The sequence below is a fragment of the Podarcis raffonei genome, chromosome 2, assembly GCF_027172205.1.
Source record: "Podarcis raffonei isolate rPodRaf1 chromosome 2, rPodRaf1.pri, whole genome shotgun sequence".
NCBI lineage: Eukaryota > Metazoa > Chordata > Lepidosauria > Squamata > Lacertidae > Podarcis > Podarcis raffonei.
In genome coordinates this window covers 68815026-68833836 of record NC_070603.1, presented here as the reverse complement: position 1 = coordinate 68833836, position 18811 = coordinate 68815026, and the positions used below count along the sequence as shown (strand labels likewise).

Genomic DNA, 18811 nt, shown 5'->3' with positions numbered 1-18811 from the left:
ATGCTCTAGAGAAGAGGGCCAGGGCCATGCTTCAGTCTGTTCTATCCAAGAATTTCACATGCTAACCAAAAGGCATAAAGCCAATAGCTGAGAAATTATCTGAATTTTTGAGAGTAGCGAGAATTCTTTAGGCAGGGAATACCATCAGATGAATCAATACCTATGGAAAAATATGTGTAAGAACAGAGCACACACAAGGTTCACCTTGAACCCGTATTCCCACAGAAAGACTGTGTTCATTTCATCTCCCTTTTATAATCCTTACTTAACTCAGTTTTCTTGATTCATATAGTAAGGAGGACAGAAAAATTAGTATTCTTCTGCTTCTGATCCAATCAATCAAAAAAGAGAAGGGAAGCTAAGTCTGGCAAATAAGAGTAATACTGTATTTCATGAGTCCAGCTCGGATTCCAAATGATGCTCATTCGCAGGAGGCAATATTTTCTGCAGTATATACAGTAGCAAGTGGAGGTTCCTTCATCACAAGGAAACAGAAAAGAGCCCAGCCAGTTCCATAAGAAAGTCTTTGCTCTTAACTTCCATATGCCTAAGAAAATTACACAACTGAGAGACTCCTTGTTAGCTGGAAAGACTTCAGAAGGCAGCTTTCCTGACCTCATGAACATCCCATTGCACTAAAGGGCAACAAGACTGAATCTGCCTTAATACAGGCAACAGCTGCAGTTATTAAGAGAGGCCTGCATCTGTAAAATCTGCAGGCTGCCTTTCAGAGCTCTGGGGGCTCTAGCTGCAACACACAGCTCATCGTTTAACACTTGCAGTGTCCTCAAGGCAGGCAGATACCATCCCCATTAACACTGACAAAATGACAACCTTGGCTCAACAAAAATGTCTGCAGTCCTTTAAGTTAGCTCAACTTTTGTGTCTGCCTTCCCGTCACTGCTGCAGTTGCCTCATGTGGCTATTGCAAGAGACATATCCCTCACTGGCACAGTCACAAACACTCCTCCAGAGTGAGCCAAGGCAAGCCTAAGATGCTGTGCAGAAGGCAGTATTGAGTCCCGATTGCTGCTGCAACATGACCCAAGGGAATTTCGCTACTAAAGCTGTGTGTGCACAGGTTAGGTCAGGCCATCATCTGGGCCAGTAAGACACTTGACAGTCAGAGGTGTTAGCACAGGCACACTAGAGGCAGAGTTTATTACACTACGCAGGCTAACAACCCTGGAGAAGAACCCCTGTGGTTAAGAATGTCAACCAGCTCCTTATAAAACAAAATAAACCAAAAACCACTGTTACCCCCGTTCTCCTTTGGTCATTACAAAGCAAAAGAAATATTTAAGAGATTTATACAGAGTAAGAAGCTGGAAGGGAAAAAAAGACCCTCTGCCCATCCCTCCCCTACCTGGGCAGAAGACAACCTGGCCCACAGGTACGGTGTCCTTTAGCTGTCACAAGCAGCAAAACGTTGGGTGTTCTAATGTCAGAATGTTGGGGTATATTATTTCCAATAAAAGCAATATTTACCAAGAGCTGCCGTTTCTCCCCCTCTCTCGGGAGGGCAAACCGTGGCCCCTCCCATCGGCCCTCTGGATGTAAAAGGGGTTGCGTGTGCGTGAGTGTGCAGTTTCTCCCGCCAGTGCAGACATACGGCGTGGCTGGCCTAGGCCACAGTCTCTGATCCCTCATGTGTACGCAGCAGTCTTTTAAAAAAAATATTGTATTATAGTAGGAATTTCTCTTTCCATCTCTGTATTTTGGGAAAATGTCAATCGTCCGTGAGGTCCTGCACAAAGAGAACTTCCGTGTGGCTGAGTCCAGCTTCTTGCAGCGTGGGTGGGTTGGGCCACTCCTCTGTCGGAAGGCAGGGCAGGACACGGCGAGGGAAGTTGGCCTCAATCTGGAACTTCTCCGGGCTCTCTTTCAAAGAGAATAGGAAGTCATGGATCACCTAAGGAGGTAGTAGACAGTTATTCACCAAATGACCGAATGCCTTGCAACTGAGAGCAGAAAGCAGACCCTCACACTGCAACACTCTTCTGTGTTTATGGAAAGAATACCCAGTAAGATGGCCATTTTTTCATGATCATCTTAGAGAGGGGCCTCCATGCAATCACAATGTACCTAATTTGTATAAAATGTTACTTGAGCAGTAAGTTTCCTCATATATCCACTGTTACTAAGAGCAGAACTTTTCGTGGAACATTCATGCTGAAGGAAATTTGGAGGAGATGAACAGTGTGGGAGAAGGTGCTGGAGCCTACAGGGGGAATGGGGAACTCGAACTATCTCCACTCTCTTTCCTCCAGCCTCCATTGGATCTCAGTGTCTTGCGTGAATTGAAGAAGTCCTTATATTCATGGAAGGGACACTGGGTTCAACCCACTCCTTCCTAAGGGCCTGCATGATGGAACAGAGAGACATCCTAGTCTCCATGTGGGAGATCCAGGTTAGAGTCCTAATAAGTTATAAAGCAAAGTGAGTAGCCCAGGGTGTATTTCTTTAAGGGTAGACCACTGGTTAGGTTAAGATAAGAGGCTTTGCAAAAATGGTAAGGATATTACTGCATTGCTCAGCTCCACCATTCCTCCACTTCTGCATACTGGGTCTCCCCTTTATCTGTATGAATCGCCAGCTGCTAAAGCAGATTCAGAGCTCAATTTCTGCTTCTCAAATAATTATCAGCCACAAAATTTTGCCCCATCCTTACTGCTAAAGACTGTGTAAAATGGAATCGCCTCTCCACCCTGGAGTCATTGGGCATTTTGAAGACGATCTTGACACTTTCTGGGTCATCAGGATGCGGCTCTGGTGGAAGGCATTCAGATTTCCGTTCCTTCTCCTCCTGCAGAGTCTTCAGGGATAAAATGGAAATATGAAGAAATGGCAGCAGCTCCAACAGTATGACAAAATACAAATAAAGCTGTAGCCACTAGATCAGCACAGCAACAGTCAATGGAACTAAGCATATCAATAGTTAACTGTCGCCTCATTTCAAATGGGCCTCAAAATTAGATTGCCAAGTCATATTCCAATATGTAGAATTCTGGCAAGAGCCTTTATAAGGTTTGCATGAAGGTGTGGAGTGTTCATCAGTAGGAATAACCCAGCCAGTTACTGCATTCATTTGGAGTCAAAACGTTCACTCAAGAAATCACCACTCATTGGAACTCTTGCTAAGTGATGCTTTCTGTTGGGACTAACTAGGCTATACCCAAAGCTTTATCAGTCTTCCAGCAGAATGTGTAGTATGTACACTTGTTTCTGGTGCCTTGGTCCAAAGGAAGGGAATTGTGAAGAACTGCATCCTGGGATGATGGAAAGCCTATTATGAAAATACGAATTTAGGGCATCCTCCCACCCAATGGTGCCTGTAATGAGCTTCAACTGATAATTCTACACAAAGTTTATTCCTATTAAAACATTTGTTTTTGCACGTATTCTAAAATAATTTATCTTTCAAATAGAATATGTGTTAATGGGAAACTTCTAGAAGAGGAAGACTTGCTTGAAATCTCATACTCTAATGCAGGCACACGAAAAAGTGATCTGAATTATAACCATCAAGAGAATGGAAACTAGTAAATGGATCTGGCAACTAAACATTGTTGCTTTATTCTGCAAGTAACCGTGCTACTTGTAAATAAATACAGTGGTACTTCTAGTTACAAACTTAATTTGTTCCGGGGGTCCGTTCTTAACCTGAAACTGTTCTTAACTAGAGGCGTGCTTTCGCTAATGGGGCCTCTTGCTGCCGCTGTGCCACTGGCACACGATTTCTGTTCTCATCCTGGGGCAAAGTCCTCAACTCGAGGTAACTCTTCCAGGTTAGCGGAGTTTGTAACCTGAAGCATTTGTAACTCGAGGTACCACTGTATAAATAAACTGTATTAATGGGGCGGGGGGAGAGAGAAACATTAAGTGTGACATGATCTGAATTCTCTAAAATAAACTACTGTTCACTGATCAGAATTTTAATGGATTAATTTACAGGATCTGAATCCTGGCTCATACTGTACTATGAAATGCAGGCTAACCAACTAGGAGTGGTCTTGCACAAACTAGTAACTGCTCCCATTTCCAAAGTGCCAGTACTAAATTTGCAGTAATATAAGGCCGTCTACAAGAGCCAGTCATTCCCACCTGCATTCATAGCTGAGGCACCTATTCTTATTATGAAAATTGCACCTGAAACCTGTGATTCACTGCTATTGACACATTCAATTCTCACCCGCCGCCGTCTCTCCTCTGCTAGCTTCTGCTGCTGCACCTCCTCCTCCTTCCTCTTCTTCTTTTCCCGCTCTTCCTTTTTCTTGCGGTCTTTCTCCTGATCAGCCCGTAATGAAGCCAGGTATGCCTCATCTTGTTGTTGTCTAAGGACCTGAGTTTGGTTTCTCTCTTCTCTAAGATAAAAGGGGAAATGTATTAGTGCCAACCTGACAAGAACTGCTAGAGTGCCTGAAGAAATTTCAGATTTTTACTAGGGGAAAGATGTATTTCTAACTAGGAGGGTTGTCCCAGTGGTTCTGCATTACGACTAGGCATAGCAGCATTTTCTTATTTGCATGTGGGAACAGCAGCTGCTGCTGCTCCTTTTCCTTCTTGATACCAAGTAGCAGCAGCAGCAGCTTCTACCAGTTTCTTGCTTGCCCTCTCCCTCAAACAGCTTGTGCTCCTCCTGTTCCATTTGCTGGCTCAGTGGAGTAAGTAGGTGGGCAGCAGCAAAGAGCAGCAAGCGCCTCCACTTGTGGACCTCTACTGGGCCCTTGCCCATGCTGACCTATGATGCTTGAATCTTAAGGTGCTTTGAGACGCAAGCAAGAATCTGGAAAAAAATACCCCACGGCTAGTATCTCTTAAGAAGACAGCCTTCTCTCCCTGTGAACAGCATCAGCAGTCCACTTCTTCTTAGTGACAAAGCAACCTGGTGCCAGAAATCAGCAGTATGCCAACTAGAGTTAAGAACTAGAGGCAATCTCTTCCCATCCAACACTAACACACTATTGTTGAAAGCCTGCAATCTACCTCAATCTGTTATAGCCTACATTAGCAATCTGCCAGCAACATATATGAACAAGAGTCATATAATTAAACAGATAGCTGCAGTTTATGGGATATATATTTTTCTTCTCTTTTACTCTATGCCCAGATAATTAAGGCAGATTGAGCAGTCGGTAGTTTTTCCACAGAAGAGATAATCACAGATTTAATTAAGTACAGTAAGGTGGAGAGTGGAGATGGCATCTCTTGTTTTTGACCTAGTACCTTTCCAGGCGCTCAGATACCAAGTATGTCTGGTTGGCATCCATGATGAATGTCAGCTGGTTAATGAGGTCATCAGGTTGGATGAGTCCTTCTAACCTCCCAACTACGGTCATTCTACGATCTTTCAGCATGATCATTGCCAGGAATGGGTAGGTGTTCTCACGTAAGGCCTGTGACACTAGGACAAATGCATACAATATAGTCAGCATTTGCAGTCTTAACATATAGGGCATTTACAAAGAGATGAAGCTGCATTAAACTCCGTCATACTATTTATCTAACCCACTATTGTCTACTCTGGAAGTGACATTCTATGGTTTTGTGAATTGTCTTTCGAAGCCCTGCTATCATAGATCGTTGTGTATCCAGGCATCAGGGATTCAACTTGGGACCTTCCAGAGGGAAGTCATGTGCTCTGCCACTGAGATGTAGTCCTTTCTCTTATGCAACATGAAGACTATTCCAACTTTCAGCTTCTACAGTTCTTCTACACTTTTAAGAGGAAGTGGCCTTCAGTTCTCGGCATTTGGAGTTCTAGTCCAACAGCTAATTCACACTGGAGATCTAGTATCAAAGGCATATACATAACCTTCCCAGAAAACCTATGTTTTTAATGATCAGCAGCATCAGACAAAAGGAAACCCCTTTTCAAAATTCAGGAAGGAGGCACTAGAGAAAATATTAGAGAACGCGATCATAATTCAGGGCAGCCTTCAGAACCTTAAGGCAATGGTCTCAATAGTTCTGACTTTAATAAATGAAAACGCATTCACAAAGAGGGAGGAGGGAGTCATCTCAATGAGAAATTGGGGAAATCAGACTGAATAATTATTCAACAGTTTTCTGCCCATGAACCTCCACACACCATGGCATGTTACCTGTCCAGTTTCTCATTAAACCAAGACACAAAGTTAATGTAACAGCAGCAGGGAACCTCCAGCTTACAGGCCCAATCAGGGCTAGCAGGGGTCCTAATTTGGCATATGAGGCCATTTTCTTCAAGGCATGCCCACCTGCCCCATACCCGATTACGTATATATGGCACCGGGAAGCAGATGTGGGGTGCAAAGGAAGAATCCTGAGGCTTAAAATGCATTTCTGGTTGCTTGGCATGTGCAGCTTGTATCTGCACCTTTTAAATTTGATGCCAAACGCAAGCCCCACTAGTACTGGTTTCACATGGGTACTGCCAACCAGAGCTCCCTGCAATGCAGGAATATATAATGGTATAATTAAAATCAGTACAAAAATAAACACAACATCAGCATTTTAGAAGGGAAACAATTCAGTTATAATTCAAAACATTCTACAAAACATTATGATTATTATCAATGTTGTAATATCACCAAAGTGTCACACAAGTCACCCAAGACAGGGATTCCCAGAGTCTGGGTGCCCTGACAAAGAAAGCCCTGTGTCCCTTTCAACCAGCAATACTTCAGTCAGTATAGGTACACAGAGCAAGACTAACCCAGATTCAAGTGACCAGGAAAGATCCACATGACTTTAAAAAGTAGCAACCAGCACTTTGAAATGGACTTGAAAACAAACTAGCAGCCAACGCAGTGGAGCTCCATGGTTTCAGTCACTTGCCTCAGTTAACATTATGCACTAAAGCATTCTGCTGTTGTTTCTCAGCACTCAGCAAAGGCAGCTCCAAGTGTAGTATGCTGGAGTAATCCAAACTCCCTATGACTAAATCCTGTGTGTGAAGTAGCCAGATCAGCTTTCTCCAAAACAAGCATAGCTGCAACACCAGGCTAATCCACTTAAAGCATTCCTGGCCACAACTGCCACCTGAGCATCCAGAACCACACCCAGGCCACAAATCCAATTCTTCAATGGGAGTGCCTCAGACGGGCGTATTTCTATTCCATAATCAACACTCATTTCCTAATAAGCAACAGCACTTCCATCTTTTATGACGCAAGGGCTCCTTCTCCACTCTCTGTACAGACACTGAAGATGTTGATAGTCTAGGAATGCAACTTTGGGGCCAGATCCAACAATTGGCCCTGCTCCTGTTTCAACGTGTGGGTGGCTCCAGCATATCTATGACTGGCATCCGCAAATCCCTCCTAGCTGTTTCATGTAATGGTATGTTTCCCATATAGTAAAAGGGGGCAGAATAAAATACAAAACAGACACAACAGCTTATTTTGACAGCCTGATCCTAAACACATTTGCTTGACTATATCCCACCAGTTCAAAAGCATTTATTTTCATCATATAAGATTATAGTTCAAGGCTGCAATCCAATGCATACTTACTCTAGAGGAAGCACCACTGATTAGAGTGGGCCATAACTCTAAGTAAACATGCTTAGGACTGGGCTGCAAGTGTTTATAAAACATTACATTAAGGCAGAGTTGTAATCAAAACACGTACCTCTATATCCTTCTGGTTTATTTGTGGAACAAGCCCAGAAAAGCATCCTTGTATTTATGAGGGCGATCACTTCAGGTGCACAAAGGGTGTTGCTGTTTGGAAAGGATAAAAGATAAACTCATGTGAAACCGCACCCAGAACTCACACCACCATTTATAATAAAAAAAATCTGAAGTAACCTACCGACAGAATTCATCAGTGTCTTGATGGTCATCACCATGAAGGTAAACAAGGAGGAAGCGTAGCTCCCTCTTTGCATCATTCAGTGCCTTGAGAGAAGAAACATAAGGATGTTTTAGAGAGATGAAATCTGGACAATTTGACACTGTGCTCAAGTGAAAAAAGTAGCGTCAGGTCATCAGATCATAGCATGTACACAAAGACTATAACTGTGCTAATTTTTTTGCCAAATCATGCACAGCAAACCTTCCTCATTGGATAAGGAGCACTGTGGCTGTGCTAGACCAAGTAGTGGGTCTTTGATATGGTCTTCACCCAAGGCAGACTCTTTTATTATTAGCACTACTAGAACCACGCATTGAAAAACTGAAGTTACTGTATTAGCAGAGTGATTCTATTTCCAATACATTGTAACATAGGCAACAGTTAACAAAACGTACCTTCCAATTAAATATCTCAGGTTACTATTTTATATTACCTACAATATATGTCTACAACATTTTGCCTCAAGGGATAACTCAAGATTACTCTTCCAAGAATCTCCACTTCAAGACAGGACAACACCACGTAACTCTTTGACATCTCTTGTACCAACCTGACTGTATGTTCCCTGGTAGAAAACAGGATGTATTCTTCCAAATTTTTCTTCAAACATATGAATAAATGAAACAATATCACCAACAGGGTCAGTGACCCGACTACGAGGATCAGGGCGTATGAAACGCAAAGCAAACCTAGGAAAGAGTATAAAATTGAAATATCAGCTACTGGTTATTCTAGCACCTTCAGAACATGAGTGGGATGATTTCAGTTTTACATTTGTTTATTTATATATGTTTCTGTCACCCGTATTTACAACACAAAAACCCATATTAAAGATTTCTTAACAAAAACCAACCATGCCAAAATTGTGATATTCCAGGTAAACACCTTTGTTTAGAAACATTGTTAGACCATACCAAGATTTCCAGAGCAGAGCCCAGCAAGTTTGCAAGATTTCCAGCGCTAACTTGTCTTTATTTTATATTGCTAAACTTTGTTTTGCAATCATCTAATGACTAGAAACAAATAAATGACCTAATCAATGCCTGAGAACTACAAAGTGGGCCTTCAGAAATTGGCCACTAATCTACAAGTGAACCAGTATCTAGTCTCCTGCCCACATCTGCCATAGACTATTACCTTAACTAAGGAGTAGTGGCAAACTTCAGAATAAAGCAATAAACTCAACATGCAAACTCAATAAACTCAATATGCAAACATAAACAGGTGTGCACTTACCTAAATATATCAAGTAATGTGTAATATGTAAATCGGAATGGAAGCATTATCAAATAGTAACCCCAACCTAACAAGCCCTGAAATGACAAAGAGAAAGTTAGGTCCTTATCACGCCATTCCTTTGAAGTACAGTGGTACCTTGGTTTACGAACAGCTCTGTTTATGAACTATTCGGTTTATGAACTCCACAAAACCAGAAGTAGCGTTCCGGTTTGCGAACTTTACCTTGGTCTACGAACAAAAGCCGAACGGTGGAAGGGCCCCAGCGGCAGGAGGCCTCATTAGGGAAAGCGCGCCTTGATTTAAGAATGGATTTGGTTTAAGAACGGACTTCAGGAACGGATTAAATTTGTAAACCGAGGTACCACTGTACCAGCTTAAATTTATTTTATCTTGAAGCAGCTATGTTAATGAAATATTTTAGCACACATTTGGAAACTGATGTCTTGCTATTTAACCTCAGAGATACAATTCCTAGATGTTGGTTCTCATCAGCAACAAGTGTTTTTCTATTCCTTTCCCCCACCCCTCACCCCAGCTTGAGGCATATTGAAATAATTACCAAATGTTTGGCTTTTAAGTATCATTTTCCTTTGCTGTTCTGCTTTTCATTTTTACAACAGGACAACAAAAGTAACCACACAGCCTCTTATAGAAAAGAAGACCCCATTCAAGGTAACATCTGTGTTCTAAACCTGCAGAAAAGTATTTTCCTTGTACAGTCATACCTCGGGTTAAAGACGCTTCAGGTTGAGCGTTTTCAGGTTGCGTCCTGCGGTGACCCAGAAGTAACAGAATGGGTTACTTCTGGGTTTCGTCGCTCGCGCATGCGCAGACGCTCAAAATGACGTCACGCTCATGTGCAGAAGTGGCAAATCGCAACCCGCGTACGCGCAGATGCGGGTTGTGTTCTGCTCAGGATGTGAACAAGGCTCCGGAACGGATCCAGTTTGCATCCAGAGGTACCACTGTAGGTGCTTTATTGTTTCATAGAACTGACCACAGAGAACAAATGCTTCCCTAGTTAAGCTAATCTCAGTTATAGAACTTGCCCTTGGTTGCGGCCTTGAAACAACATAGCTGTAGATCCTGTGGTCAGCAGTGTTGACCTGTAGCGGTCTAGAAGGTGGTGGATTGAAGACACTTGGGACACCCTCTTGCTCATTCAATCGGTCCTGAACAGCTGCCTATGGAGGGCGTAACAAGGACTGGTTAGCATATTTTACCTATCACACAGAAAATTCTTTTAGAAAGTATATAGCAAAAAATAAAATGATGACTAAGATATTTAATACTGTAGTCAGAAAGACAGCTTTGCTGAGCTCTTTGCATCGTCCCCTGGTCATCAGAATTCCACAGAGCAAAAACTAAAAATACGGATTTATTCAAATTAGGGAAAATGCTAATTTTGTATAATCAATATCACTAGAGGCTGCAGAATTCGTTTTTTGTGTGTGCAGAATCTGGATCCCCATTGTTCATCCAAGGTCCTTCTTTGTGTGCCCTCTGCAAGGGTGGTGCAGAGGATGGTAACAAAAGAAGGGGTCTGTTCAGGGGTGGCTCTGACTTTGACCTGACTTCAGAGGCACATAGTCATTGGGCTGTATCCAATGGTGGGGTGTATTTACCCCACCGCAATGACATTAGGCTCTAATGTCTTTGGAAACCTGTACTGGACCAGAGGCTTCCATTAGTTGAATGGGGAAGGAACTTTTGTATATCCACCTTCCCCAACCACCCACACCCCTGCTCCAGAGGGATAGTGGGAAGTACCACAGAAGCATATTGGATCAAAGAGGAGAAAAAGCAATGGATACCCTCTACTGTTGGTAAGCAACAAGTGCAACAAGCAAGCAAGCAAGCCAGCTCCAAGTGAGACAGTACCTCTATGTTCCAGTTGTGTTGTTCCAGTGTATGACGGCACTGGTCCATGGACTCTATGCCAGTCAGGTCCTGAGGGCAAGAAATGGGGTGGAAGAACTTAAGTTAAAACAATACATAATACAGTCCTCAAATCAAATTTTATTTTGTTTCTCATTTAAGCCACTTCCATTCAGAAATCAGAATTCAACAAGGCATTTGTAAACAAACTGCCTCACAAAAGGAGCAAACATCAAACTTTGTGAGTCTTGAGATTCTCTTTCCACAAGACAGCTGGTCACACTAGAACCTGAGAAACCAGGATTCAAATTCCGACTCAGCCACAATGCTCATTGGGTGACCCTGAGCTAGTCACTGACTCTCAGCCTAAACTACCTCACCGGGTTGTTGCGGGGATTAAATAACGGAGGGGAGAGCCATGTACGCCACCTCAAACTCATTGGAGATAAAGGTGGGATATAAGTGCAATCAATCAATAGAATAAAATTATTCTGATTTTGCCTTCACCTCTCTGAGCTCTCTTATTTCTAAAGAACAGTCCTACTAGAGTTACAGCACTGTGATTAAACACTTTACTGCTTTTCATTAGCACTTCTTTTTCCAGTTTATTTTGAGCTTTTAATTTATTAGCATTCTCTGTCCAAATTGTGATTCATCTCCAATCTGCTCTTTGCAGACGTGAGTTCATACATTTATCATCAGAATAACAGTAGGTATGCTTTCAACCAAGGATATATTGCCACTATATGTAATGCCACACTGCACTAACAGAATGCATGCAGGCACACAGAAATAATTCAACAGAAGCCCTCAGGCTGTAGCATTCCACTCAGCTAGTTAGGCTGGTATTCCTGGTCTTGTTTCATCTTTGCTCAACCTCCAATTGTGCTGGACATGTGAGGTAACAAGCTTTGCTCTGCAAAGCAGTGAATTATTGCCTAATTAGTTCTTCAGAGATAATTTCTTATAACATTCCTAGTTAGCACCATAATACTTAGAAGAGCGTAATTTTTCCTCTCACAACACTGACAGAGCAAGTCTCACAAATAAGCCTCGGAACAGGATTTACAATGCTCATTCCCTAAAAATTCAACTAATTTAGATGCCTTTCTGAAACATATTCCTGAATGGGCATGTGCACCTACTGCTTCTTCACATTTCTAGACTGACAGTTGACCTTTTCAATGTGCTTAAAATGGTACTGCTGCTTACCAATCTACAAAGTTCAAAAGCTCATTTGCACTCCCATACAGCTAGAACTGCTGCAATATGCAGTAAAATTGGATGCCAGAATTTTCTCTGTTTAAAAGTATGTAAAGGGCTGTAGCAGCTTTACGTGACAAAACAAACTCTACACTACAGTGTTTTCATACAGGTCTCAATAGGGGGGGTTGGGCATTTCAAACTATACACAATTTAGCAAGAATCCCTCTTTAAAACCCTCTTTTCTCCCTATAGGTGTAACATAATGCAGTTGTCGTGTCTTGTAAGCTTTCTTCCTCAGAACCACCATTACAACAGATGGGGACAACAGCCTACATGTTTCCATGTCTACTGGATTGCCATGCAAGTGTCAAACCTGGTATATCTTCTGCCAAATTTGGCATTCTGAGAATCTCAGCTTTTGTACTAATGTGTCTGTGTGTATAACATTTTTCACAGTTATCTGTAACTACTTTACTCAAGGTCAGAATGAAAAACAGGCACAAAACTAACTGCTAATGCTGTTCTCTTCAGTGTTTTTTTAAAATAATATTTTTATTAGTTTTAAATTACAGTCCAATAATAGCCTCACTATAACAATACCAATTTATAATACAATTATTAATACCAATCATGCAAATACAGAATTATATAATTTATTTAAAGTGGCCCCCCTGCATGCTAGATTTGATGATTTTCTTTAATTCTGCGTTCTAAAGTCTAACTAGTTTCAAGTACATTCCGGTCATCATAATAACAATAATCCCTTATACAACAACTGCAATATTAATAACTTCTATTCGTGTTGACACATTAAATGATTTATAAAGCTTCAAGTGAGGAACTCAAACTATATCCTTGTTCTTCCTGTGTGTGGCAATTATTCTATCTGTAGCATTTCTTCCTGTCCTTGTAAGATGTTATGTCTCCCCCACCCCACCCCATTTGTTGCTATAATACATCATGCCTAGGGCGGAGCTGTTGTTCCAGAAATTTCTCCATCGCTCTTTCCCATGCTTCGTTGTTTTGCACTGAGAACTTTAACAACAGCTGCAAAAGTGGCTCTGTCCCAGTAAATAAACTATTTTCACCATTTTTCCTCTCAGCCTGGGAAGAAGAGCGGTCTGTCAAACTGCAGATGACTCAATAAAGAATCTTATCAGTTCCTTGGCAGCTCCCAAACTCCTTTCATCCTTCCTTCCAGCTGAAGATATATGGCCAGTTATCCTTCCAATTAAATTAAATTCCAAGTCCTCTTAGCGTTATTTAGTTCACTTCGTAGATAATAAAGGATGGGGAAGAGTCAGGTCTAAGTTTCCATCATAAACTTGTTGCAAAATAGAGCTTCCCTCCCTTTTTCCTTTTTTACACACAGTTCCATTTGATGTTATATACCGTATTTATAATCCAATTTCTTCCATCATCACTTGTACAAATATAATTTGATCCAACATTCAGGGGAAGGTTGCTGAATCATAACTGTAGAGAAGAAAACTTTAAATAAAGAAACCGTAGGCTTCCCACCCACCATCTTTTGCATCAGATGAAGTCTTATCTCAAATTCAAACCTTAAAGTCCTTGCAGTTGGTTTGTTCTGCAGTTTGTGATTTCATCTCTTCTAGCACGCGCCTGTACTTTAGTCCAATTAAGCTCTAATTAACAGGAGAACCTCTGCTTCTTAATGGCGGCATTGGAGGGTTTTCAGCAGACAAAGCGCTTTTGCACCTCCCACATTCCATGCTAGAGTGAGAGCCAGGTACTGAGACAAATTCGGAGGGGAATTTGCAAGGATGATTTACCTTCAATCATCCTTGTTTTTCCTTTGCCTATGATCTCCCACTGTCATGGGGGCTGCCTCTATTAAGGCAGAGTGGAACCAGAAGCCCTCTTCAGTCTTATAACCATGGAACTGCACAACATTTATGAAGCATTGGAACTTTTCCCACACTACTGTTTGTAAAGATGCAATCCAAAACAATTCTGTATCAGCTAACTCCTGCAAATATATTCCATGGCTTAAAGATGGCTATAAGATCAGATCACTAAATCTGATGGGTGCATTCTCATCTGAGATTCCAGTCATCAATTTCGCCTATCCACCGGTGACTTGAAGGGCCTCTTGCATACATACAGCAGAACCCCCTTTACAGCAGCCAGGGGAAAAAACTGGCATATCACCAGCTACCGTATTTTCAAAGGACAGAAAAAAGGCATTTTAATTGCTTGAAAGAATGCTTTTTGTTCATTTTAGTTTTGCAGTAAATGAAAATGTTCTAACATCGCAGTAGAATATGCCCCTTGTGGTCAACTGTACCATTTATTCTGAAGGGTTTTTCAGGTTAAATGTCCAATAAATGATTTTACTAATAAAGAAGATGAATAAATACCACTGTATGTATATTTCTAACACTAGAGTATTTACTGCTTTGAGGTGCAATTCAGAAGGTGCTTAGATAGACCCACTGAGCCAAGCAGAAAGGAGAGTGGACCCACAGTAGACACAAAGCAGCTAGTGGCACTGAACTACCTGATCCAACGTGGTTCAGTGCAAAGCGAAGATCAGTCAAGTTATTTTAGCATTAGAGACAGAAATCCCACAAGTCCATCTTCCTCTACCTTCCCCATATGCCATGGACCCAAACCTGACCAGGCTTGCAATTGGTGTTTAGTAAAAATTTACACATGCTAAATGCATTCATACATTTAACATCACGTTTGGTTTTGCTCTATGTTATACAAGTGAAACATTTCCAAGAAGCCTGTAACTAGCTCTGCTGTTAACTTCCAAACCATTGCCAAATTCCAGAGAATTATGTTTCCAAGGTGAGGAGCACCTGACTCTAACAGAACAAAAGCCTTTGCCAGGCTGAGAATTTGTTCTTGTACAAGTGCAGCAATCAAAGACTGAACATGATATAGATGACAGATACAATTTGGTAAAGTTTCTCAGTTAATTTAAGGAAGTTGTTTTTCTGGATACCAGCTGCAGGTTCACTTTAAGATGGGATATGCAATGGTATTATCAATAAAGTTCCAAGTTTTAATTCTCATTTATTAGTAAGAGCATTTATTACCATGGGGCACCAAATCCTTTAATTTTGTGGTGAACCTACAGACCATACATGCATGTAAGCCAGTCCAATCAACACCTCCATAGGTAGGAGGCAATCCAGTGCTGGACAGTCTCCTGACTGAAGGATACCTTTGAAGGTACAGATAAGACTAGCCAACAGCTGACCCAGTCTGTACTTTCACTTTGAAAGGCACAGATGTGGGCCTCATTCCTTCCACCCACATCGTGGGACACCGGACTTGACAGAAAAGGTAGCCAGCCCTTTAATTCAAATATAATTCAAGAAAAAAATAAACCTTTCAGTGTTCAGTGTACTTTAATAGTAGCTAATTAAGTATTGTTTTACATATTTTTCAAGTCACCATCCGACACTTGTTTGGTTCAGAGCTGACCACTTCCATTCTAAACAATGAGGGAAATACACAGAGACAAGAATAGCATCTACATGTACAAAGAAAATAAAATTCCATTTATCTGGAACACTACGTATGCATGAAACTGAGCCTTATAACAGTGAAATGCGGACTCTGTAATACGGGGTGGAGAATCTTCTCAGCCCAAGGACCACACTCCCTCAGGGGCAGCTTTCCAGAGATTGAATGCCAGTGACAGGCAGGGCCCAGAACAAACGTCTGCAGGCCAGCAGATGTGAATCTTATCTTTGTACAACAGGCTACATTCCAGCCAAGTAAAAAACCTGAAGTTTCTACACACCTCCATCTGGGTGACCAAGAGACATTCTTAGGACACATTCTAGCCAGACAAAAGCACTTGAGGAGGGAGCAGAGCCAGTGTGGAGTATGGCCTAGGCAGGCCTAGAAGTCAGATAGAGAGCCCACATTTATCTCCTGGACTCAAGGTTTACCACGCCTGTTGTAAAATATTTTTGAAGGAAGGTCTGGAAATGCATTACTTTAAACTAAATGCATATATGGTCACTTTCTTCTCCCCATTATAGCCAATTTATGTCTTAAGTCTTAACAAAACCATATATTTTCGAAATTCCCATCATTTCAAATGTATGTAGATAGTTTCAATATACACCAGATCAACAGTACAGTTACCTGCTCAGCATTTGTTCTAGGTGAGCAGCTGAACAACAAATTGCACCTACTTGCCTATTATACATTTCCTATTATAATGTCATAGTATCATTTTTTTTCTGGGCCAAGTGAGTGGTAATATAATAGCAGTATTTTTAGTTCTCCCTCCATCTCTTTATTTCAGACAAGCACAAACAGAGCCACAAGAGCAACTGGCCCAGTACTATATCCCTCCACCCCAAACTGCCTCACTTTTTTTGCTCAAAAAAGTGAAGTACAGTGGTGTCTGCCTCACATCAATGGTGAGGTAAAGATAAGGTAAGGTAAAGGACACCTGGACCATTAAGTCCAGTCAAAGGCAACTATGGCTCTAAGTGCCGCCACCTACCAACTGGCATTTCAAAATGCAACAAACACACACAGTAAAGTATGTGGCATTTATCAAATGCCCGAATATGGCTTAAACTGAATAATCTCTTCAAAGTAGTACAACTAAGGTAATTTAGCAGCTTTAGAAGCAAAGAGAAAAGAAGGATTGGGAACTTAGAAGAATGAGGGGTGTTTGAAGAGTACTGCTGTGTGTGGGATAGGTTCTTTAGACTTGCAGTTAGTACATTTAAGAAATAGTGAACATTACATTTTGTTTTAATTGTTAATATATTGTGATTATTCAAAACAATAAAGGGAGTGCTTTCACCCCAATGTGCTCTCCCAAAAGGCAAAAACAAAAAAACAAACCCTCCTCCAGAAGACAAGAATTGACTAAGACCCCTGACAAAGAAATGTCAAATATAGGTATAACAGGAGAAAATTGGATCTTTGGGGGAGGGGAGACAGAGTAGTTGCTGTTCTTCCTCAGCCCCATCTCCATCCAGCTCCCCTACAAAAGTGTTTGGATTTTTTATGAAATGCTCAACTCACCGTCAATAATTCTTACTGGAACCTCCCACTTCTGTCAGCAGTGAGAGAATTAAAAGTTGCAACCATGCTAAAAGCGTCAGAGCAGTATTAACATTCTCCACTACAGTCATGTATGGAAGGTTATAATGTTAATAGAAACTGAAAGGTGCGGGAGGCAGTCTTGCCCATGACTTAAAAAGAGCAAAATGGCAATCAAAGCATTCAACCCTGGCTAAACAGAAGGCCACTTGTGTGAAGAAATACCACAGTTTAAGTTATAAGCCATCATGGGAATGAATCCCCAATACAGAGCTTTCTACTTTTTAGGAAAGTCCAAAATATACTCTCTCAATTGTTTATGCCAAGTGGTGCAAGACAGTTTAAGGCTCTCTATGGAATACTAAAGAGCAGGAAGAGGGCACTCATACTTGGCAGTGGAGACCACTGGACTCGGTGGAATTTACTTCCAAGAAAATATGCTCGACTGGGCGCTATAGGAGCTTGTAATTGGGATTCTCCTCTCCTCTCAGTAGAGCAACCTTTAAAAATAAAAAAGCAGGGGGGGAGGGAAGCTCCTTTTTAATAATCAGCTTAGCAACCGGGATGTCCCTCCCCCATAACAGGTGTACTGACTCATTTCCTGTTTGTTGCTCTTAACCATCACAACGCATAATATCTGCGGGTGATTATTTATTTAAATGGTACGCTGCGGAAGAGCACAAAACAGCGAAGCAAGCTTAACTGCTCACAGGCCGACCCCACGGACTATACGTTGCTGGTTCCCACCCCACGGCCATACCCGCGTTGCAGGGGGGTGGGAGGCAGGTCCAGGCGGCGGCCTCCCTAGGCTGGCAGCCATCAGGCCATCGATGGTCAGGCCGAGGCTGTGGCCGCTTCTGCCGAGCGCACCCTCCGCGCCCCGCTCTCTGGTCCCGCCGCCGCTGCCCCCCGCCCAGCAGAAACCTCAGGCCGGCCAGCCTGCTCTCCTCCGCCCCCCAACCGCCAGCGCCGCCCGCTCCTCTTGGCCGCCCGGCGCGCCGGGGACCCACGCGAGGGCGGAGAGGGGGCCCAGCCTCCCGCCCAGGCGGCCGGCCTGGCTCAGCCCGCCGCGCCCCCCTCCACCGGCCGCGCCCGCGTCCAGCACCTGGAACTGGAGTAGCTTCTCGGTCTGTTCCGCCGACAGCTCCCGCTCCTCCGGAGCCGCCATTTTGCTGCTGCCTCTGACCCGCAGTTGCGTCACTCCGCGGAAGTGACGTGACAATTCGAAACTTCCGACCGCGTTCCGCGCGCGCCGCCGCCGCAAACAATAAAATAAAGAGAGGGGTCTAGAGTAGCTAGTGGAAGCTCACAGGGATTGTGGGAGCGGGAGTTATAATACAGGATTTTCCGTTCCTTCTTGGTGCTGCGTGGTTCGTTGGCTTTTTTTTTTTTGTTTCCTCCGAGACAAAAGTTAATAGTTGCCAAACTTTGGAGAAATCTAACTTTCAGCAGCCTCCTCACCCAGCAATAAAGGCAGCAGCGAGGACAGGAGCTTATTCTCTTTACAATTTCGTCTGAAATGTGTGGGGTGTGTGTGTGTGTTAGTTTCAAAGTGTTCTAGAAGTATGCTCCCTGTTACCCTGCAGCGGCTTGGAGG

The 18811-nt window shown here is 42.5% G+C and overlaps 1 protein-coding gene across 1 annotated transcript; it reads right to left on the bottom strand.

The window, feature by feature from the left end:
* Positions 1 to 1130: 1130 nt before the first annotated feature.
* FAF2 (Fas associated factor family member 2) lies at positions 1131 to 18440 on the bottom strand. Its single transcript, XM_053377176.1, has 11 exons — positions 18320 to 18440; positions 10960 to 11028; positions 10128 to 10262; positions 9076 to 9152; positions 8390 to 8528; positions 7798 to 7883; positions 7615 to 7706; positions 5227 to 5404; positions 4193 to 4364; positions 2672 to 2815; positions 1131 to 1912 (listed from the first exon to the last, which is right to left on the bottom strand). Exons 1-11 carry the CDS (start codon positions 18380 to 18382, stop codon positions 1730 to 1732), a joined length of 1338 nt encoding a protein of 445 aa, XP_053233151.1. The 5' UTR covers positions 18383 to 18440; the 3' UTR covers positions 1131 to 1729.
* Between the last annotated feature and the right edge of the window lie 371 nt (positions 18441 to 18811).

What these genes read in the sequence shown, in the direction of transcription:
- FAF2 (XM_053377176.1), bottom strand. Translation starts at nt 18,382, where the DNA reads ATGGCGGCTCCGGAGGAGCGGGAGCTGTCGGCGGAACAGACCGAGAAG. An exon ending in TTTCAAGGCCGCAACCAAGG is followed by an intron (nt 9,153 to 10,127) that starts GCAAGTTCTATA and finishes TTGTCATTTCAG; the next exon opens with GGCTTGTTAGGTTGGGGTTA. An exon ending in ACCAGGGAACATACAGTCAG is followed by an intron (nt 7,884 to 8,389) that starts GTTGGTACAAGA and finishes TCTTCTCTCAAG; the next exon opens with GCACTGAATGATGCAAAGAG.